The 23,856-nt window shown below is 40.5% G+C and overlaps 1 protein-coding gene across 1 annotated transcript in view; it reads right to left on the bottom strand.

Annotated features, from left to right (window-relative positions):
- The window catches only part of PTGS1 (prostaglandin-endoperoxide synthase 1), a 96,243-nt gene that overhangs the window by 38,859 nt on the left and 33,528 nt on the right, over nucleotides 1–23,856 (bottom strand). Inside the window, exon 3 of the mRNA XM_075834228.1 lies at nucleotides 1,967–2,083. Within this exon, the coding sequence (XP_075690343.1) occupies nucleotides 1,967–2,083 (117 nt within the window). The remainder of the gene's footprint in view (nucleotides 1–1,966; nucleotides 2,084–23,856) is intronic.

Genomic DNA, 23,856 nt, shown 5'->3' with positions numbered 1-23,856 from the left:
TATGTGAAACAACTAAAATGTTAGCATTTATTTATTACTATGTTGGATCAAAAATATTCAATTGCAAAATCAACTAACAAAAAAGAAAAATAATCAACGCGTTGGATCAGGGAAAAATTTGGCGTCTTGTGACCTGTGTCCAGTTTTTCATGGAAATAATTATACTATAGAACAGTTCTAAAACACGTAACCTGCGGTCACGAAAGTTTTTCTAATAGCCTCTGGATATCTTTAATCCGAAAAATCAAGGCAGGGAACAAAATGTCTCTTTGCTGATGTCATTTGCCTAATTTTTGGCTCATGGCATGGATTGTCTCTGAAATCGTGGTCTAGATGATGTCTTGGGTTGCATTAGTGGCAGTTATCACTATCTGTTTGCTTTACAACCTACAATGTGGGCACCTGTGACATCATGTTAGGGACAAGCTATGTTCTCAGGAGGCCTGTCCTGTCATGGCTGGTCTGCTGCTGCAGCTGTAAGGCATAGGCCAAATTCTGACCAACTGGTAGTAAGACATTGTACCACTAATTACCATAGACAAAATACTGTATATACGTGCCGATTGCCAACATTTCCTTGGGGCACATATGCTTTTCTTAGTACTATCACAGAACAGCACAGCTTGGCACAGGTCATGATTTGCATGACATGAATTTGCATTGGACTTAAAGAGGCTCTGTCACCACATTATAAGTGGCCTATCTTGTACATAATGTGATCGGTGCTGTAATGTAGATTACAGCAGTGTTTTTTATTTAGAAAAGGACACTTCAGTAACGTTAATATGTGTGTATGTGGCTGCACATAGTGATCTAGTAAGATCACTATGTCCTGTGTAAATGAATGGGGAGAAGTGTATGACGCTGATTGGTCACTGATTGGTCAGCGTCATACACTTCTCTCCACAACGCCCACATGGTCAAAAAGTAAAACACGCCCATTGGGCATTAAGAAAGTCATTAGCATAAAGCTAAAATAGGTCATAACTCAGTCAAAAATGATCGTTTTCTAAATAAAAAAAACACTGCTGTAACCTACATTACAGCGCCGATCACATCATGTACAATATAGGCCACTTATAATGTGGTGACAGAGCCTCTTTAAACTCCTTCCCCTGTTGCTTGTTCGTCTATTGAAACATTTCATATGTTAGAAGTACAGGTCCCCACTATGCATAGATGGGGTTTAGATGTCCTTGCTGCTAGATGCCATTGCTGATCATTGAGCATAAATGTTATTACTTCTTGTAGACATTTCTGCTAGGCAGTCGTGAGCGATATGTTCTATGAAGAGCAAATCAGCTGATCAAGACAAAGAGACCTTCACATTGTTGTGTCCATATACCATTTATTTATATCCACCTCTCAAGTGCGTACGTTCCGTTCCATAGAGCCAGACAACGGGGCTTCTATGGAACGTGGCCTCCACGTGAAGCCCCTTCATAAAGCGAGCCCAGACGAGGTTGGCTCGTCTGGGCTTATTATAATGGGTGGTCAGAATCTGTGCAGGGATCGCTTCTCCGGGGGTCCTTCACACAAGTTGTGGGGAATTAATCCAAGGATTCTGGTGAGGAGATTAGTGCAAACAAGTCTTCCTATCCCAGGTGGCAAGGGGTGTAGTTGTGTTCAGATCAAGTGAAAGATATTTGAGATGAGGGTTTTATTGCGTTGTTTCAAAGTTCAGTGAGAGAATAATTTCCCATTAAAATGCTCAATTCAGGGCTCCCTCAGGAACATAATGAATGGTTAAAAATTTCACAACATATTAAAAAGAGAAAACTGGCAGGTTTGACAACTTTTTATTATATTTGGAAAAGAAAGTTACCTCATGAACTTATGTACACTACTCCACATAGTTGTTTTAACTGTGCGATTTCCAAATCTGCAGCATTTCTCAAGAATGTATTATCATCTCATTAAGGAAACAAGTGTTCGATATGATGAAAACTTTTGTTTCATAACTTACGGATTGTGCAGTTTCTCCCATAATACCCAGTGCGAGTGCAGTCACATTCATATTGGTCCGGTTCATATCTCACGCACACACCTTTGTGCTGGCATGGAAAGTAGCAGCATGGATTCACTAGAATAAAAATGATAGAACATTTCAGGGCTAAATCACATTACTGTTTTCTGTCATAGGTCCACTACAATAGGGCTAAGCCTCATGCACATCGCCATATTAAAGCTACATACAACTTCCAAGTTGTACATGAGGCCTTCCTTGTACCCCTATATGCCTCGAATTTTATATGGAGGCGCACATTGTTTTTTTGCCAAATTCCATATGAGTTTTGCCAAATATGGCATGGTCCATCGGATGCTGTATTATAGAGGTGTTCTCTCCTAGAAGCATTGCTTCTAGGAGAGAATATCTCTCTAAAATATGTTGCCGTTCTGAGCACCATATATTGGCACACGGAGTGCACACAGCTCTCTATTATGGAGTAACACATTTAATTCACAGATATATAGCAGTTGAACCAAAGTTCGAATGTAGCATGCTATACCATTGCCATTCCTAAAATGTAACCAAGCATATATAAAGGGTGTTGACCCAAAACGTTGCTACTACAATTTTATTCTACACAGTGGAGTTTTGTCTAACATTGACGTCTAATAAATGCATTTGTGAAGGATATCACCTATAGTGCTGACCCTTTCTTTGACTTTGGTTCATCTGTATTGGTGGTACATGTTTCGGCCATCCGAGCTTGTGCACCTATTGTAACACGAGCCAATCATTTCAGAGAGTGCTGCCTGGCTTCCCCTATTTCTGATTAATAGCAGTTGTCACTCTGCCGTTACCGGGATGTATCATGTATTTAAGTCTGTTGAAGAGGTATAAACTGTTTATTACTAAATGTTGGAGCTATGTATTTTTGGTATTAAGAAAACTTTCTGGGCACAGCCATGGACCCTGTAGATAGGTTAAAATGTCAATCTTGACACTACCCCTTTAACTCCTATTCACTAGAGCAGCCGTAAAGCATATACACCCTGCTGTATGGACTATACCGGCAATGCAGAAAGGATGTGTGTGCTTTATGGCTGCTGTAGTGAATAGGAGTTAAAGGGGCTGAGTCCACCGAGCTGGTGATAAATGTCTTATTGCTGTAACCTCCACCGATCCCTAGAACTCCCATATCTAGTAAGTGGTGGAGGCCCCAGTTCATGATCGCAGTAAATGGGAAGTTTGAATAGAGCGACAGTCAGTGGGGTCGCTAGTGATCAGGTATTTATCACCTACCATGTGGATAGACGATAAGTTTTGATCTTAGCACAACCCCATTAATGGACAGAATTGTGCATAGACTAATACAGTCTCCAAGAAGGGATGGAGTACAGCCACGTCCAATGAAGGACTGGGATTTGCAGCAAAACTGCTTTCAGAGTATTATCTGTTCATGTAGGGTAGAATATTGTTATCCTGCCATATCTAGGCTGCCAAGAGTACAATAAAGCTGTCATCTGTCATTACCTACCTCTCTAACGATATGAGTTGACTCTGCTGTGCCTACCACAGTCTACACTGCAAAGCAGAAAAGTGAGCTGCACAGAACAGAAATTGTCAGTCTAATGTGTGTGCTCAAGTGGCTAGTGTGAAACTGGAATTTATAAAAAAAATTATACGTATAGTCATATGAAAAGTAAAAAATAAACACCACTAAATTTGTTTTAAAAATGTTTTATAATAAAAACCTGATTTAAATAATGTAATGTTCTGTTGATACATTCCCTTTAAAATACTACAGTGCTGTTTCATTTATACTTTAAAATGTGAACCACATCATGGTCCAGATGGAATAGTATGAATTGTCTCTTGGGTGGATGAGCTGGACATTGTTTAGCTAATAATACAAAAAAGTAATTAGAATATGTTTGGACTGAGGATGCTTCATTATTGTAGGTATGCATGACGCCATTATAGCGTGCAATATCATAAATCATTGCAAACAATAATGTAACACATAGACTTGTGTATTATAATACAAACTATTTGTCAAAGTACGCAGCACCATTTCCTGTAACAACAGCTGCTAGAAGCGGCTGTAAACCTTATAGTCATACAACACAAACGTAAATTTTTCATCCTCCTAATCCATTCAAAATCAAAATGTATATGCAGGTTCCCGGAACACTAAATCTTTCCTTGGCAGGATGGAGCTGGATGGGTATAGTCTACAATTTATTTCTCGAATGTGGCCCATAATACACCTTTGCATTTAAGTGTAAGTAACTAGGACCCTTTTAATAAGCAATATAGATATACAAGACAAATCTAGTTAAATAATTTGTGAAAGATTAAAATCTGTGTAGCAGACCATATGCCACCTTAACTGTTGCACTGTTATGGAGAACATTAAACCCTTGCTGCTGCAGCAAGTTTTTGCCTTCCTGACTGAGCCCCATTTTTCAAATCTGACATATGGTTATAACTTTGGAATGCTTTTACTTATCCAAGCGATTTTGAGATTGCTTTTTCGTGACACATTGTACTTTATGTTAGGGGTTAATTTACAATACACGATTACAGTACGGGACAGTTGTCCCGCAGCGAGGCAGTGACACATAGCGTCATAGATAACTATGATGCTAGGAGCTCGGCTCCCTGCAGTGTGTTCGGTCCGGGAAATGCGGCCGACATGCGGACCGTATATCACAGACCAAACACGCTCGTGTGTGGGAGGCCTAAGACATATAATAATACTACACAAAATAGTTACTGATTAACATTTCCCATGTGTCTACTTCATGGTGATATCATTTTTTAAACCTTTTAATTTTGAAGGACTTTTGGAGGCTTATAAGTTTAGAAGTAATTTTTCACATTTTCAAGAAAATTTCCAAAACCTATTTTTTTTATGGGACCAATTCAGTTGTGAAATGGTTTTGAGGAGTCTATATTGTAGAAACCCCCTATAAATCACCCCATTTAAAAATGCACCCCCAAAGTATTCAAGATAGCATTTTGGAAGTTTCTTAACCCTTTAGGCATTTAACAGGATTTAAAGGAAATTGAAACCTTTGAAGCCTTTTTTTTTTTTTTTTTTTACTAAAACAATGTATTAAAGTGTTTGGTGCAACTCTTTAATTGGTTTTTATTAAAAAATTTTAACTTTTTGAGATACAGCTGCTATGTATCCTGGATACATAGAAGTTGTACATATCTAGCGCAGAATCCAGAATCCGTCAGATCGGCGGGTCTGACGGATTCAGGGCAGGGGGCCAGCGTCTCTGACAAGCAGGATTTAGCTGTTATCGATCACATCTAAATTCCTGACTTAAATGTGATCGATATCAGGTGGATCCTGCGTGTCAGAGACATGCAGGACCCACTGTCACTGAAGCCGTCAGTCCCGCGGACCTAAACGATTCAGAGTTTCAGTGCAAAATACAGCTTCTATGTATCCGGGATACATAGAAGCTGTATCTCAAAAAGTAACTGTTATTAAAAATAAAAATAAATTAAAAAGTTGCACTAGAAGACCTTCTACTTGTTAGATTGGAAGGGTTTTGGTTCTGAGGAGAGGTCTTGGGAGCCCGAGGTGAATGTGGATGCTGCAGCTCTCATCAAAATATTCCTCTTGGCTCTGGACAAAAGAAGAGGGGCGTAAGGTGGGTACTGTAGTGCCGCATCCGGTGTCCTTCCCAAGTCCAGTGTCCAAGACGACTGCACTATCCATGTCCGTTGTCTGATCCAAGTCCAGTATACGAGGGGTTAAGCTGCCATCGCCAGCCTGCTACACAATAGCGGCCGGCGATGGTGACTATGGCAACCGGACACCAAACAATGGCGTCTGGCTATGCCATCGACGGAAGCCTAGTGGGTCCTGACGAAGCTGACAGCTCTAATACACTGCACTACGCATGTAGTGCAGTGTATTAGAATAGCGATCAGGGCCTCCTGCCCTCAAGTCCCCTAATGGGACAAAGTAATAAAGTAAAAAAAAAGTTAAAAAAAGATGTGTAAAAATAAGAAAATAAAAGATTTAAAAGTAATAAAAGTAAAAATCCCCCCTCTTCCCTTATCAGTCCTTTATTATTAATAAAAATATATAAACAAACAAATAAACTATACATAATTGGTATCGCCGCGTCCGTATCGGCCTGAACGACAAAATTATTTCGTTATTTATCCCGCACGGTGAACGCCGTAAAAGAAAATAATAATAAACCGTACCAGAATCACAATTGTTTGGTCACTTCACCTCCCAAAAAATGGAATAAAAAGAGATCAAAAAGTCGCATGTACCTAAAAATGGTACAGATCGAAACTACAGTTCGTTACGCAAAAAATAAGTCCTCGCACGGCTTTATTGATGGAAAAATAAAAAAGTTCTGGCTCTTAGAATAAGGTAACACAAAAAGTGAATGATTTTTTAACAAAACGTATTTTATTGTGCAAACGCCATAAGACATAAAAAAAACTATAAACATCTGGTATCGCCGTAACCGTATCGCCCCGCAGAATAAAGTGAATATGTCATTTATAGTGCACGGTGAACGCTGTAAAAAAAATCTACTAAAAAAACAATAGTAGAATTGCTGTTTTTTAGTCACCACGCCACCTAAAAATAGAATAAAAACTGATCAAAAAGTCGCATGCACCCCATGAAAACTGCAATGAATCCCTCAAGGGGTCTAGTTTCCAAAATGGGGTCACTTTTGGGGGGTTTCCACTGTTTTGGCACCACAAGACCTCTTCAAACCGGACATGGTGCCTAATAAAAAAGAGGCCTCTAAATCCACTAGGTGCTCCTTTGATTCGGAGGCCGATGCTTCAGTCCATTACCGCACTAGGGCCACATGTGGGATATTTCTCAAAACTTCAGAATCTGGGCAATAAGTATTAAGTTGCGTTTCTCTGATAAAACTTTTTGTGTTATAAAAAAAATGGTATAAAGAGGATTTTCTGACAAAAAAAAAAAATGTACATTTCACCTCTACTTTTCTCTAAATTTCTGTGAAACACCTAAAGGGTTCATAAACTTTCTAAATGCTGTTGTGAATACTTTGAGGGGTCTAGTTTCTAAAATGGGGTGTTTGATAGGGGTTTCTAATATATGGGCCCCTCAAAGCAACTTCAGAACTGAACTGTAACCTAAAAAAATAAATAAATTAGGCAATACTTCGCTTCTTACATTATACTGATAATGAGCCGTGCCCACCCCGAGATGACCCCAGTTTTGACCGTTTGTATAAACGGAGACCCCTATTAGACCGTTTCAGTGCCCGGTTTTCCCAAGCATACACCCCCGAGAAGTGTATTTCTATTGATGAGTCCTTGGTACATTTTAAAGGAAGGCTTCAATTCCGCCAGTACCTGCCGGGTAGGAGGGTAGGTATGGTGTGAAGATGTATAAGCTGTGTGAGAGTGCATCAGGGTATACGTACAAATTTAGGATATATGAAGGGAAGGACACCAGTATTCAGGCCCCAGAATGCCCCCCTTACTGGGAGTTAATGCAAAAATTGTGTGGGATTTGGTGAACCCACTGCTGGACCAGGGTCACCACCTCTACCTGGATAATTTTTATACCAGCGTCCCACTCTTCAAGTGCCTCGCTTCCAGAAGTACTGTGGCATACGGCACTGCTAGAAAAAAAAATCTGAGAGGCCTCCCTAAGACTCTGCTTCGGCAAACAAGAAGGGGTGGGAGCAGGGCACATTCTAGCAGCAACATATTGTGTGTCAAGTACAAGGACAAGAGACATGTCCTTGTATTGACAACAATACATGGCCACACCAGTACCCATGTACCAGTACGAGGTACCAGTACAGAGACCCCCAAACCAGACTGCATCCTGGACTACAATAGGTACATGGGAGGGGTGGACTTGTCAGATCAAGTCCTGAAGCCCTACAGCGCCATGCGGTGTGGTATAAGAAGCTGGCCGTGCACATCATACCGATGGCTTTGAAGAATGTGTACGTGCTACGTCGATGTGCAGGCCAGAGTGGAACTTTCCTGGAATTTCAAGAGGTGATTATCAAGAACCTAATCTTTAGGGACCAAGAAGGGGGGGCACCCAGTACTTCTGGAAGCGAGGCCACACGCATCGTACCAGGGCAACACTTTCCAGGAGAAGTTCCCCAAACTGGCAAGAAGGGAAAAAGTCAAAAGAGGTGCAAAGTCTGCTATAAGAGGGGGATAAGGGAGGACAAAATATATCAATGTGACACGTGTCCCGAAAAACCAGAGCTCTATGAAAGAGTGTTTTAAAATTTATCATACATCCCTTGGTTTATAATTTACCCCAATTTTACTTACCCTAATGTACTCTGCACAGCTTATCCCCCCTCGTCTTTCCCCTCTGGGCCCTGCTGTGTGCCCAGGCAGCTGATAACAGCCACATGTAGGGTATTGCCGTACTCAGGAGAACCCACATTACAGTTTATGGGGTGTATGTCTCCGGTCAAAATGCTCACTACACCTTTAGATGAATGCCTTAAGGGTGTAGTTTTTAAAACGGGGTCACTTTTTGCGGGTTTCAACTGTACTGGTACCGCAGGGGCTTCTGCATACATGACTTCGCACCAGAAAATCCCCAGTAGGCCAAATGGTGGTATTTTCCTTCTGAGCCCTCCCATGGGCCCAAACGGCAGTTTATCACCACAAATGGGGTATTGCGGCACTCAGAACAAATTGCGCAACAGAATGGGGTATTTTGTTTCTTGTGAAAATAAGACATTTTCAGCCAAAACTACATATTATTGAAAAAAATTAATTTTGTTTTAATTCCCAGCCCAATTCAATTAAGTTCTGTGAAAAAACTATGGGGTCAAAATGGTCACAACACCCATAAATGAATTCCTTGAGGGGTCTAGTTTCCAAAATGGGGTCACTTCTGGTGGGTTTCCATTGCTTTGATACCTCTGGGGCTCTGCAAATGCGACATGGCCCCTGAAAACCAATCCAGCAAAATCTGGACTCCATAGAACAAATAGCGCTCCTTTCCTTCTGAGCCCTCCCATGGGCCCAAACGGCAGTTTATCACCACAAATGGGGTATTGCCGCACTCAGGACAAATTGGGCAACAAAATGGAGTATTTTATTTCTTGTGAAAAGTTGAATTTTTGAGCTAAAACGACATATTATTGGAAAAAATATATAGTTTTTTAATTCCCAGCCCAATTCAAATAAGTTCTGTGAAGAACCTATGGGGTCTAAATGGTCACATTACCCATAAAGGAAACAAGCATATATCAGCAGCACTGGACAAAAGGATATAGGTTGGGTGCAAGCCTCTTAGGTCAGAGTCCAATGACCCTTCAATATACGTAAAAAGGAAAGTGAGGCAGCACTACCAAATTTGTGAAAATAATGATCCGTTTATTCCACTCGTGTGCGACGTTTCAGCTCAGTGTGAGCCTTTCTCAAGCATTACACATAAATGAATTCCTTGAGGGGTGTAGTTTCCAAAATGGGGTCACTTCTGGTGGGTTTCCATTGCTTTGATACCTCTGGGGCTCTGCAAATGCGACATGGCACCTGAAAACCAATCCAGCAAAATCTGCACTCCAAAGAACACACAGCGCTTCCTTCCCTTCTGAGTCCTCCCATGGGCCCAAACGGCAGTTTATCGCCACAAATGGGGTATTGCTGCACTCAGGAGAAATTGGGCAACAAAATGGGGTATTTTGTTCCCTGTGAAAATAAGAAATTTTGATAAAAAAGGACATCTTATTGGAAAAAATGAATTTTTTTTTATTTCACAGCCCAATTCAAATAGGTGCTGTTAAAAAACTGTGCTGTCAAAATTGTAACAACAACGATATTTGAATTCCTTGAGGGGTGTAGTTTCCAAAATGGGGTCACTTATGGTGGGTTTCCATTGCTTTGATACCTCTGGGGCTCTGCAAATGCGACATGGCACCCGAAAACAAATCCAGATAATCTGGACTCCAACAAACACATAGCGCTCCTTTCCTTCTGAGCCCTCCCATGGGCCCAAACGGCAGTTTATCACCACAAATGAGGTATTGCCGCACTAAGGACAAATTGGGCAACAAAAAGGGGTATTTTGTTCCCTGTGAAAATAAGACATTTTGATCACAAATGACATCTTATTGGAAAAAAAATTCATTTTTTAATTTTACAGCCCAATACAAATAGGTGCTGTGAAAAAACTGTGCAGTCAAAATGGTAACAATAACCATAAATGAATTCCTTGAGAGGTGTAGTTTCCAAAATGGGGTCACTATTGGGAGATTCCTACTGTTTTGGAACCTCAACACCTTTTCAAACCTGGCATGCTGCCTAAAATATATTCTAATAAAAAAGAGGCCTCAAAATGCACTAGGTGCTTCTTTGCTTCTAGGGCTTGTGTTTTATTCCACGAGCGCACTAGAGACACATGTGGGACATTTCTAAAAATTGCAGAATCTGGACAATACATATTTAGTAGTGTTTCTCTGGTAAACCCTTCTGTGTTACAGAAAAAAAAATTTAATAAAATTGAAATTCAGCAAGAAAAATTTAATTTGCAAATTTCACCTCCACTTTGCTTTAATTCCTGTGAAATGCCTGAAGGGTTAAAAAAACTTTCTAAATGCTGTTTTGAATACTTTGAGGGGTCTAGTTTTTAAAATTGGGTGTTTTATCAGGGTTTCTAATACATAGGCCCCTCAAAGCCACTTCAGAACTCAAGAGGTACCTTAAAAAAAAGGCTTTTGAAATTTTCTTAAAAATATGAGAAATTGCTGTTTATGTTCTCAGCCTTGTAACGTCCAAGAAAAATAAAAGAATGTTCAAAAAACGATGCCAATCTAAAGTAGACATATGGAAAATGTGAACTAGTAACTATTTTGGGTGGTATAACCGTCTGTTTTACAAGCAGATGCATTTAAATTCTGAAAAATTCTATTTTTTCAACATTTTCTCTAAATTTTGCAATTTTTCACCAATAAACACTGAATATATCGACCAAATTTTACCACGAACATGAAGCCCAATGTGTCACGAGAAAACATTCTCAGAATCGCTTGGATAGGTTTAAGCATTCCGACGTTATTACCACATAAAGTGAAATATGTAAGATTTGAAAAATGGGCTAGAGGCTCTGTCACCAGATTCTGAAATCCCTACCTCCTATTGCATGTGATCGGCGCTGCAATGTAGATAACAGTAACGTTTTGTTTTTTTAAAAAACTTTCATTTTTGGCCAAGTTATGAGCTATTTTATATATATATATGCAAATGAGGTTTGAAATGGACAACTGGGCGTTTTTTTTTTCGTTATGTCCAACTGGGCGTGTATTGTGTTTTTAACTGGGCGTGTTTACGTGTATGATGCTGACCAATCAGTGACCAGTCAGCATCATACACTCATCTCCATTGATTTACACAGCAGCGATGTGCAGCCACATAAACAGAGATTAACGTTACTGCAGTGTCCTGATAATGAATACACATGATCATCCAGCCTGGACGTCATGTGTATTCATTATCAGGACACTTCTGAATCTTTTCTGTGAGATTTGCAGCAAGGGAAACGAAATCTCGTTTATCTCCGAAATCTCGCGAGATTTTGTTTCCCGTGCTAGAAATCTCAAAGAAAAGATTCAGAAGTGTCAGGATTCTGAATACACATGACGTCCAGGCTGGATTTCATGTGTATTCATTATCAGGACACTTGTGTATCTGGCTGCACATCGTTCTAGTAAGAACACTATGTGCAGTGTAAATGAATGGAGAGGAGTGTATGACGCTGACTGGTCACGGATTGGTCAGCGTCATACACGTAAACACGCCCAGTTGGACATAACGGAAAAAAAACGCCCAGTTGTCCATTTCAAACCTCATTTGCATATATATATAAAATAGCTCATAACTTGGCCAAAAATGAACGTTTTTAAAAAAAACAAAACGTTACTGTTATCTACATTGCAGCGCCGATCACATGCAATAGTAGATAGGGATTTCAGAATCTGGTAACAGAGCCTCTTTAAGGCCCAAACTAGGCTGCGTCCTTAAGGGGTTAAAGAACTCTTGAGTGTAACCCATCTGGTCCCGGAGCCTTGTGCACATTTATTTTATTTAACTTAGCTTGCACCATATCTATATTCAGCCAATTCAGTATATTAATTGATGTATTGACATCACTGGCATCGGCTACATCAGCTGCTCTTTCTTCTAATATAAATACAGAGCTAAAGAACCCATTTAGTAACTCTGTCTTCTCTTGATGCCCTGTGACCAACTCCCCATTACCACTATTTACGGGTCCTACATGTTCGGACCTTGGCTTTTTTGCAATTATATACTTAAATAATTTTTTGGGATTTAATTTTGCTAACTTCCGCTACCTACCTTTCATTTTGTATTTTTTGCATATTTTATTACTTTTTTGCAGATTTTATAATTTATAAAGGCTCTTTGTAATTTATAAAGGCTACAGCAGTACCCTCAGATTTATATTTTTCAAATGCCGTTTTTTTTTAATCAAATGTCAAATGAAGCTCCATTTTTACAGAAGGTGTAAGCCATGTGGGGGTTAACTTTAGTGGTTTATACTTGTTGCCTATAGGAATAAATTTTGCACTATAATTACCCAAAGTAGATTTTAAGTTTTCCCATTTATAATTTGTACCTTTATTTGACGTCAGTTGTTCCCAGTCTATATCCTGAATTGCAGCCCTCATCCTGGGGAAATTGGCTTTCTTAAAATGAAGTGATTTTACCCTCCCACCCGGTGTTTGTTTTTTACAGTATAGGTAAAATATAACTATATTGTGGTCACTGTTACCAAGGTTTTCACGAACAGCGACATTGCCAACCAGCTCTGCATTATTAGAAATGACCAGATCCAACAGAGCTTCACCTCTAGTCGGGTCTTCCACACACTGGGCCATAACATTTTCCTGCAACAGGTTGAAGAGATTTCTCCCCTTTGCAGTTGTCGCAAAACCATGACCCCAATTAATATCTGGGTAATTAAAATCTCCCATTATCACTACAGTACCCGCCTGTGCAGCCCGCTCCATCTGTTTATATAGCTGACCTTCCATCTCCTCAGTTATATTGGGGGGTCTATGGATTACACCAAAAATATTTTTTTCAATGTTCACAAGATTTACAGCCGAGTCATGTGAAGAATCTAACCATGTTTCAGCAACACCAACTATATCTATATGTTCCTCCAGTACCAACTCCTTAAACTCTCCAATTTTGCTTACTAGACTTCTGGCATTTGTGAACATACACTTTAACTTTCCTTCCAATTTTTCACATTCAGTATCAGAAATCTGATTTTTTTTTAAATGTGGGCATATCCAAAGATCTCATCAATATGCCATATATGTTTGTAGTGGGAATGAACTTTTCCTATTCTACCGATAGTGAATGTGAGTGATCGGATTTACATATAGCATTTTTGTGTATTTGCCGGGCACCTGATCAGTGCTGTATTCATTTATCTGGTCTGCACTGTGGTAATGATCTGTAGACCACCTCTATGGTACATGTATTTATGCACTGTCTGGTGGTATTATTTGATCACTATATGCAGTTTTGGACTGGGGGTTTCTTTGGGCCCATCACAAGAAATTATTCTTTGGGTCTTTGTAGAACATGTACACTTTTAAATGCTTTGTGATCTTTGTTGTTATCATTGCACACACAGGACATATTAATAAGGTCCACTACGCTTTTTGTGAATAAATCCCAGTGATAAGTGATTGACTCCAAATATCTTAAAATTTGATTGTCTTTTGCTAGACTTCTGGGAAATATTCTAGTGTCAGAGCTTGGGCCCTCCCTGGAATCCTCTGGTACTCTGGGCGATTCTGACTGTATGGCAGCTTTATTGTATGCAAGTGTTATCTATTCCTCCAAGTGGCTGTGATGGGATGGGCAAGTTATTTGTGTGTGGGATACAGGTGTGGCTTATACCTTAAAATAACACTAATTATTGTCTTTTTGTATCACTCCCGTTTTCTCCAATTTTTATACCGCCATATTGTACAGAGATTTGGCCATAATCATTAAAAAAACAAACTATAATATTGGAATGTATATGTTTAAACCACATACATGCAAAGATATTTTCCAAATATTTCAACACTTTATTATCAACCCAATCATGGCTACCTTCACAAATAACTGGTAATTTGGTTGGTGGATAGTAGAGTAGACCTTAAATGAATAGCCTTTTAATTTTTAGACAAAATTGCTGAATGATTCAGCCTACAGCCTAAGTCCTCAGACCCTTACACTTTTTTCACATTTTGTCATGTTGCAGCCGTGTGCTAAAATAAAAAAAATTCAAGTCTTTCCCCATAATTCTGCACTCAATACGCTATAATGACAAAGTTAAAAATGAAAAACTCAAATTTTGCATGGACATAAGTATTCAGACCCTTTGCTATGACACTTGAAATTTAGCTCTGGGGGCCTCCCATTTCTCTAGATTGAGCAGAGCACCAAATATCCAGTGTGCAGATGGGAGAAACATCCAGAAAGTCACCAATCACTGCAGCACTCCACCAATCTGGGGTTTATGGCAGAGTGGCTGGAAAGAAGCCTTTCCTCAATAAAAGACACATGAAAGCCCACCTGGAGTTTGCCAAAAAGCACCTTAAAGGACTCTCAGACTCAGAGAAACAAGAATCTGTGGTCTGATGAGACCAAGATTGAACTTTTTGGCCTCAATTCTAAGCGTCATGTCTGGAGGAAACCAGGCACAGCTCATCACCTGCCAAATACCATCCCTACCGTGAAGCATGGTAGTGGCAGCATCATGCTGTGGGGGTGTTTTTCAGCACCTGGAACAGAGAGACTGGCCAGGGTTGAGTAAAAGTTGTATGGAGCAAAGTGCAGAGATAGTCTTAATGAAGACCTGATCCAGAGTTCTCCGGACCTCAGATTAGGCTAAAGGTTCACCTTCCAACAAGACAATGACCATAAGTACACAGCCAGGAGTGGCTTAGGGACAACTATGTGAATGTTCTAGAGTGTCCCAGCCAGAGCCTTGACTTGAACCCAATCGAATATCTCTGTGGGGACCTGAAAATGGCTGTCCACCGATGGTCCCCATCCAACCTGACAGAGCTTGAGAGGATCTGCATAGGAGAATGGCAGAAAATGCCTAAATCCTGGTATGCAAGCCTTGTGGCATCATATCCAAGAAGACTGGAGGCTGTTATCACTGCCAAAGGTGCTTCAACTAAGTCCTGAGTAAAGGGTCTGAATACTTATGTCAATGCAATATTTTAGTTTATCCTTTTCAATAAATTAGCAAAGATCAATAACATTCTGTTTTCACTTTGTCATTATGGGGTATTGAGTGCAGAATGATGGGGAAAAACTTTAATTTTTCTTGTTTTTAGCACAAGGCCTGAACATAACAAAATGTGCAAAAATTGAAAGGGTCTGAATAAAAATTTTGTACTGACTCATATTTAAACCTTCACAGAATAAATAATCTTCTGCCATGTTCCTGGAATTCACATTACACTAAAGACCACTGCAGACAGCAACAGGAAATGAATATGGCGTCAGAGAAACACATGACAAGATTCACTCACAAAAAGATTATGAGCATTTCCACTGCCAGTAAGTTCTTAGTCAACTAGCTGACTTTCCTTCTGAAATTCATGTTTGGCTTCAACCAGACTACTGCACAACTCTCAAACCCAAAGACCTACTGTGTCTGACACCTATTGAATGGTTGCACTGCATCGCGTTCACCCTTTGTTAAATTCTGAAATTCAAGACTTTCAAGTGCCAAATTTTGAGACATAAAACATGTTAGAGGATCGGTAACAACCTATGCCAATGAACATACGTTTTTGACCTTCTATCTCGACATTACCATACCAGCAGAACATACTCAAATGTCCACACTATACAATGTCCACACAAGTGACCAACCCTGACAAACTTCCATTTATTTACGGGGAACCTGTCAATAATATATGACATATATGAATATGACGTAATATCTGGACGCAGCATGTTATAGAGAAGGAGGAGATGAGCAAATTAATGTATCGTTTAGTGCAAAAAAATTAAGGATAACCTTTAATTTATTTAAGCCCATGCTCACTGTGGGCTTAAGAGTCCTGTGGGCAGTCTCAGTCTTTCCTGTATAAATATACAGAAATAGCTGCCAATCACTGAATGGGACCGCCCACTGGACTCTTAAGCCCAGAGTTAGTGATTTAAAACCATAAATTACAGGTCATGCTATCTGTTGATATTATGAAGACACTTCATTTTGATAAGGCACCACAAAACGAACATTTATTTAGTACCATATGGTGAAAGTCAAAAGATTATGGATGATGAACAGAGCTATGTAATACATTTCATGGACCATTTCTAGATTTTAGTTAGTATTTTCATTAATCATTGTTCACAATTTAGTGTCACGACAAGCCAACACTGAAGATTCAGTCTACAAATTTACGTTGACCTAAACAGCATTGCTTTGGAGTTCCTCTCTGTCTTATCCCTGTGGCCTGGAGTATAATTGGAGTGGGGGAAGCAGTCTCTTTGGAATTTTTGCATGTAGCGCTCTGTAACTCTGGCTAAAGCTGAATTTATACTTTAAACAAGCTTTTTGCCTAAGGGCACCACCCTCTTACAAAGCTTCATAATGAATTGTGCTCGGAGACTCTACCTTCCTAGATTGGACCTATTCTCCTTTTGTCACAAGGTATAAGTAAGTGATGTGTGCTTTTACAAATTATAACATTATGCCTAGCAAATTACTGTCAAACTAATGTCATGTAATAATTCCTCATAGTTGTTTCACAGATACTTTGATTTACGACACCTTGGATAAGGGACAGGATGCCGTAAATGTCTCCTGCACACAAATCAACAGGGCAAAGCAGGAAATTCCTAATTGCCACTAGGCTTGCTGCTTATTATTGAATTACTCTCATGGCTAAAGGAAAATTTCAGATGGTGGTGATGATAAAAATAATAGGGAATGTACCTTTTAAAGATCTGCATAGTCATCTGAATTTTGATGTGGACTTCTTCCACTGGTGGGATACAGCTGGAAAAAGCACCGACTTGACTACTTTATTTTTATGGAAATTGTAATCTTCTCTTGAATTCATATAAATAGAAAGATTATTTTGTTTCTTAGATGAACAATTAAGACAAATTAATTTTCTGGCAAAGGCTCCGAATTTCGGAAGACTGGGACTGCTGCCCAGGATAGTATAAATATACTTACTGTGGGGATGTTTTACAGATCAGATATTTGACATTTTGAATTTCTAAATGGAAAGTGATGGTAATCTTTCTGATAGGTAATACATCCCAAGATCTTTATGACCAATTTAGATAAAACCCAAAGTTTGTAAATGTAACAACTGCTTAAAAACAGGGTGCTAAAGTTTAGGATTGAGCTGAAAGTCATGGATCTGGTATTTGGACAGTAAAAAAAAGTGCTAGACTAGTCATATGTGGATCATAGGCAAAATATGTCTCTTTAATCGAAATTTCAGCAAAATCATAGAGATTGGAAGGTAGACTAAAGGGGGTTGTACACTGGACGATTAACGTGCAGACGAGCGTTAATATAACCCTCGTCGCCGATAATCGCCCTGTGTAAACAGGGGAATGATCAGCAGATGGTCGTACTGTTTTAAAAAAGTAAAAGATTATCGTTGCTGGCAGGACATCTCCCTGTGGACAGGAAGACGCGCTGCCGACCTGATAATAATGGATGGGGACGAGCGATCGGAGTAACGACCGCTCATCCCCATCCATAGCTTCGTGTGACAGGAGCAAGCGAGCGCCGATCAACAATGTTTTGTTGATCGGTGCTCGCTGCACCGGCCGCTTATTGGCCAGTGTAAAAGTCCTTTAAACTGTATGTAGAAATAATTATTACCTTTTAAAAATAAACAAAAGCACATGGTGGTCCTTAACATATCAATCGTAAATTGGAGAGAAGATAGTCCTACTTCTACACTATGTACAATTACAGTGGTAATCCCATCTGAGACATTTTATAGAATATACACAGCATATATGCTATCCACATTTTATAGGTGAGAGTTCCACCTCTGGCTTGCTTAGCTTTTATCTTAAAGTGTACCTCCTGATAAGCACCTCAGTATGTCAATTTAAGTTTCTAATCTAGAATTAAGAAATTGGTTCTCTTTGCTGTCTGGTAGTCTCATTAACATGCATGCTGCATACTCCATTCATTTCAATATGCAGAATAGTAGGAGTAGACTTTAATTGCTGCAACCTTTACTTCCACCCTGCAGATAGATAAGATTAGATACATAGAATAGATAGACAGACAGACAGACAGACAGATCGATCGATAGATAGATTTGTAAGGCTTGTAGAGATAGTGACTAGTGACTGGTTTGCAGCTCCACTCTGTAACTTGGCAGACAACAAAAAGTTTCTGTTAGTGAATAAGGTGGTATAAAGCACAAATAGTTTAGGGCCTGTTCACATCAGCGTGGGGTCCCGTTTCGATTTTCTGTTCATCCATTCCGTCAGAGGAACAGATGAACGGAAAGCTAAACGGAAACAATAGCTTCCATTTGGATTACCATTGATTTCATTGGTAATGCTTCCGTTGCAGTTGGTTTCCGTTTGTTTCCATTCTGTAAAGTTTCCATTTTTTTCATGGAAAACAATATTGTAGTCGACTACGCTATTGTCTCCATTAAAAAACTGAAAATTTACAGAACTAAAACAAACGGAAACCAACTGCAACAGAAGCATTAGCATTAGTTTCCGTTTGGCTTTTCGTTCATCTGTTCCTCTGACGGAATAGATGAACAGAAATCCCAAACAAAACCTGACGCTGATGTGAACAGGCCCCTAGCTTTGAAGAGAAAGGCTTCATATATTTACTGTACAAGAGGATGTAAGAGCACTTTAAAATTTTTTGTTTTTTTCTTTTTCCCACCATAGGAATTCTTTAACCCATAGACTTGAAAGGAGAGAGAAAGGCACAGTGGCGTAGCTATAGGGGTCGCAGCGGTCGCACTTGCTACCGGGCCCCTAAGCCTGGGGGGCCCACGGGCCCCCGTTGCCATACAGCACGCTTCCTAAAGAAATCTTCTGTGCCAAGCCGGCACTTCCTGGTTACGGTCACATGGTACACTTAGTGTACCATGTGACCGTGTTGTCACGTGACACGGCTTCCAGACAGTGGAATGGAAGAGTCGGTGCGGAGGACTCCAGGTGAGCTGCAGTCTGGAATGTAATGTATTGTGATGTAATGTCTTGTGTTGTAATGTAATGTCTTGTAATGTATTGTGTTGTATTGTGCTGCTTGCGGTGGAGGGGGGGGGCGTTAAATCACAGCCCCCCTCCTCTCTCCACCGCAAACTGCAAAATCCAACACAATACAGTATAGTACACATGAATGTATGAGAGTGGAGGTGCGGCTGTGAGATACAGTCACTGCCCCGCTCCTGAGTCCTGACATGTGCGCGCCGTCAGGATGATGTGATGCGGCCGGCGCTGCACTAATGATCTGCGGCACTGAAGACAGAACATGGCGGGTGCACTGCAAAACACCCCCATGTTCTGTCTTCAGTGCCTGAATCGCCGCTCATTAGTGCAGCGCCGGCCGCATCTCCTCATGCTGACCGCGCACGCACTTCCTGTCAGGAGCGGGGCAATGGCTGTATTACACATCCGCAGCCCCGCTCTATAACAGCGGAGATCAGAGAAACCTCTCATCTCCGCCGCTATTCTCCTGAATGCTGCAATCACAGTGGACTGCAGCATTCAGGGGAAAATGAGAAGGGGAGATGCCCCTGGATCGTGTCACAGGGAATTCCTGTGACGCGATCGAGGGCCATACCATATATGGGCAGACAGCCCAGGGTCCATTGAAGGACCCCAGGGCTGTCTTACCATATTTCCTGTTGTTAAGGCACACTTAGGTATGTTCTAACAACTGCCTGTGTGCTATCCGTCCACAGGCTAATGTACTGGCATATATCGGATATATGTCAGTACATTAAAGAGGCTCTGTCACCAGATTTTGCAACCCCTATCTGCTATTGCAGCAGATCGGCGCTGCAATGTAGATTACAGTAACGTTTTTATTTTAAAAAAACGAGCATTTTTGGCCAAGTTATGACCATTTTTGTAGTTATGCAAATGAGGCTTGCAAAAGTCCAAGTGGGTGTGTTTAAAAGTAAAAGTCCAAGTGGGTGTGTATTATGTGCGTACATCGGGGCGTTTTTAATACTTTCACTAGCTGGGCGCTCTGATGAGAAGTAACATCCTCTTCTCTTCAGAACGCCCAGCTTGTGACAGTGCAGATCTGTGACGTCACTCACAGGTCCTGCATCGTGACGGCCACATCGGCACCAGAGGCTACAGTTGATTCTGCAGCAGCAACAGCGTTTGCAGGTAAGTCGATCTTACCTGCAAACGCTGATGCTGCTGCAGAATCAACTGTAGCCTCTGCTGCCGATGTGGCCGTCACGATGCAGGACCTGTGAGTGACGTCACAGATCTGCACTGTCACAAGCTGGGCGTTCTGAAGAGAAGAGGATGTTACTTCTCTTCACAGCGCCCAGCTAGTAAAAGTAGTAAAAACGCCGCGATGTACGCACCTAATACACGCCCACTTGGACTTTTACTTTTAAACACACCCACTTGGACTTTTGCAAGCCTCATTTGCATAATTACAAAAATGGTCATAACTTGGCCAAAAATGCTCGTTTTTTAAAAATAAAAACGTTACTGTAATCTACATTGCAGCGCCTATCTGCTGCAATAGCAGATAGGGGTTGCAAAATCTGGTGACAGAGCCTCTTTAAAGTTTAAAAATAAAGTAAAAACAAAGTAAAGTTAAATAAAAAAAATACACATTCACCTTTTTTACAATAAACATTAAAATAAGTCTCAATACATAAAACATACACATAATCAGTATTGGCGCAGCCGTAATAACCTGCACAACATTTTTTTTTTGCATCATTTATGATGTGTGTGCTGTAAAAAAAATTAAATAAAAACTGCTTTCTATCACTTATTGTGGGGCACGAAGTGCGATGATGAATTTAACCTCTATGTTCCTCACATTCAGGGCTCATTTACATGAGCGTGTTATACGTCCGTGCGACGCGCATGATTTTCACGCACGTCTCAGGGACCTATATTAGTCCATGGGGCCGTGCAGACAGGTGCGTGATTTTCACGCAGCATATGTCCGCTGCGTGAAATGCACGACATGTCCTATATTTGTGCGCTGTTCGCGCATCACGCACCCATTGAAGTCAATGGGTGCGTGAAAATCACGCATGCCTCACGGAAGCACTTCCGTGTGACGTGTGTGATTCGCGCTACAGCACTGTAAAGGATGAATGAAAACAGAAAAGCACCACGTCAAAAAAGGAGAAGGGGTATGTAAGGCAGCTGATGTCCTCCCCATCCCGCTTGATGTAGACATATTTGTCCCCAATATACCCATGTTCTTTCCCGCTGTCAGGGGTGCAGCAAGAGCACTGGTAGTGAACATGGTAGGTAAAGCAAAGGAGGAAGTAGAGGAGGGCGCCAGGGCAGGTGCTCTTAATGTATTCTCTTGTCCTGTTGGACCAGGACATGTTTGTCTATTTCCCTTTGATGGAAAAAAAGTTCTTTTAGGGGGATTAAATCTCTTATTATTGGTTTTACGCTTAGTCCCTAATCTTTTATCATCAAAAGAAGATCTAGAGTCGTCAGTACCGGAGACGTCAGAAAAAATCTAAGAGAGTACCTTGTGCACAGTCATTTTTCCAAACCATCCTTTGCAAAAAGCACTTGGCTGCCTCCTCCCACTAAAGGCTCTCATCCATGTGGCAGATGTTCGTTTTGCCCTCTGATGCCAACCACCAAGTCCTTTATCAATCCCGTTGATGGTAAATCCTATACCATTAGACAATTTATCAACTGCCAAAGCAGTGGAGTTGTTTATGCCATACAATGCCCCTGTCCGAAATTATATGTAGGTAAAACCATACAGCAACTACGAAGACGTATTTCAAAACATTTAAGTACAGTTGTTAATGATGAGGACACTCCACTCGCCAGACACATCAGATCCATACATGATGGAAATACCAAGAATCTCCAAATTTGGGGTATCACCCAATTACAATTGGGACCCAGAGCTGGTAATCTTGATAGGAAATTACTTCAAGAAGAAGCCCGTTGGATCCATAGGCTGAGCTCATTGAGCCCCCTTGGTCTTAATGAAGGCTTCAATTACACAGCTTTTCTTTAATAGGTACTATACCTTCTATTTAATATTTACTTCATTCTGGGAAAAATTCCCTTCAGATCGCCACTTTACACAGTTTTATTTATATTTGTGACTCTATAGTTAAGAAATACTGATACTCATGAATTAATACTCTGACAACTTGGACATTTTTCTTAAATAAATTTATTTACTTATTTATACGGCGTATTTTATATGCTACTAAGCTTTATGTATCATTTACAATGTTCCGTTTCTCAACCTTAGTCATTTTCATTATTTCATGTTTAATTTTATTTTCATTATCATCTGATTTTACTTTTAGCACTATTATTAATTAAATTTTTTATATTCAAATGTCTTTTTGCTCATGCCAGCAATAAATCCATTGTATTCCTTTAGGACCATATATTTACAATACACGATACTTTATCCCCCCCCCCCTTTTTTCATATATTCACTTCATGTCCTCACTCCAGCCACCTCATCCCTTTATTCCCCAGTACTGCACATTATTATCATTTCCCTAGTATATACCATATATCATGGTTCTCTCTCCCTCTCCCCTCCCTCTCACTTTTTTCATTTTTCACCTTAGCCACATAATTTCTGTCATGTTTATATATATATGATAGTCATTTCTTACTCACACCTTTAACGTTTTTTAATATCCTTTCAGCGCTCACAGTTATAATACTCTAATCTTTCACATTCACACTTTGAACTATCCTTATCTACTATATGGTCCCTCCTATACATCTCCTAGACACATAGGGAATGCACCTTCTCGTTCACTTCTTGCTAAATGCTCCGCTGACAATCAGTATTTACTTTTCGATCTTCTAAGTGTGGTGACATGCGCAGTCGCGTTTCCCCACACTTAGTCTAATTTTCCTTCATCGCATCTTAACATAAATCACGCAGGCGCGCTTGCCCCTGCGTGATTGGTGCATTCTTTTCTAACTACTGTATGGCTGACCTGGATGTCAGTCATACACATCACGGCCAGACTGTGTTGACCTCTCCAATTGGTCCCTTATTGGCCACGCCCACTGTCATGGCGGCCCGAGGGCTTAAGAGGGACGGACCTTCCACGCGCCGTCAGATGCCCCATTTGAACCCCTGAAGACGCTGCGTATGCAGCGAAACATGTCGGGGGGGCCTCCACATTACTTTTAACCTCAGAGTCTTCACTGACTAAGATATATACGCCACTCAATTGTGTCGCCCGGTGTTCTGCAGATGCCGCAGGAGACACAAAGGCAGACAGTTTACACTACACACTGATTGTATCTGATCGATACAAATCCACCTGTCAGTGAACTCTGGCTAAATTTTAGATTTAGATTTTTGTCTTTGTTCTAATTATATTTAATCCTAACCATTAAAAGTTATATTTTATTTACATATACATTACATATTACTATAGCTTGACTGGAAATAAAGGCATCCATTTTGCTTCATTGCAAATTTGTATCTTTTTGTGACAAATTTTGGTATCGTGACATCCCTACACTGTGGGTCGCGTCCCCCTGGGGGTTCGTGTGAAGACCTCCGGGAGGTCGCGAGTCACTCACCGAGGTCCCGGTTCCATTCAATCCTGGAGCAAGGAGCTGACATCTCCTTAATCCAGCATTCCCTGTGCCCTGAGCGGCTCGAC

This window comes from Rhinoderma darwinii, chromosome 8, assembly GCF_050947455.1.
Source record: "Rhinoderma darwinii isolate aRhiDar2 chromosome 8, aRhiDar2.hap1, whole genome shotgun sequence".
Lineage (NCBI taxonomy): Eukaryota > Metazoa > Chordata > Amphibia > Anura > Rhinodermatidae > Rhinoderma > Rhinoderma darwinii.
The sequence above is the reverse complement of the archived record's forward strand: the minus strand, read 5'-3'. Positions and strand labels throughout refer to the sequence as shown.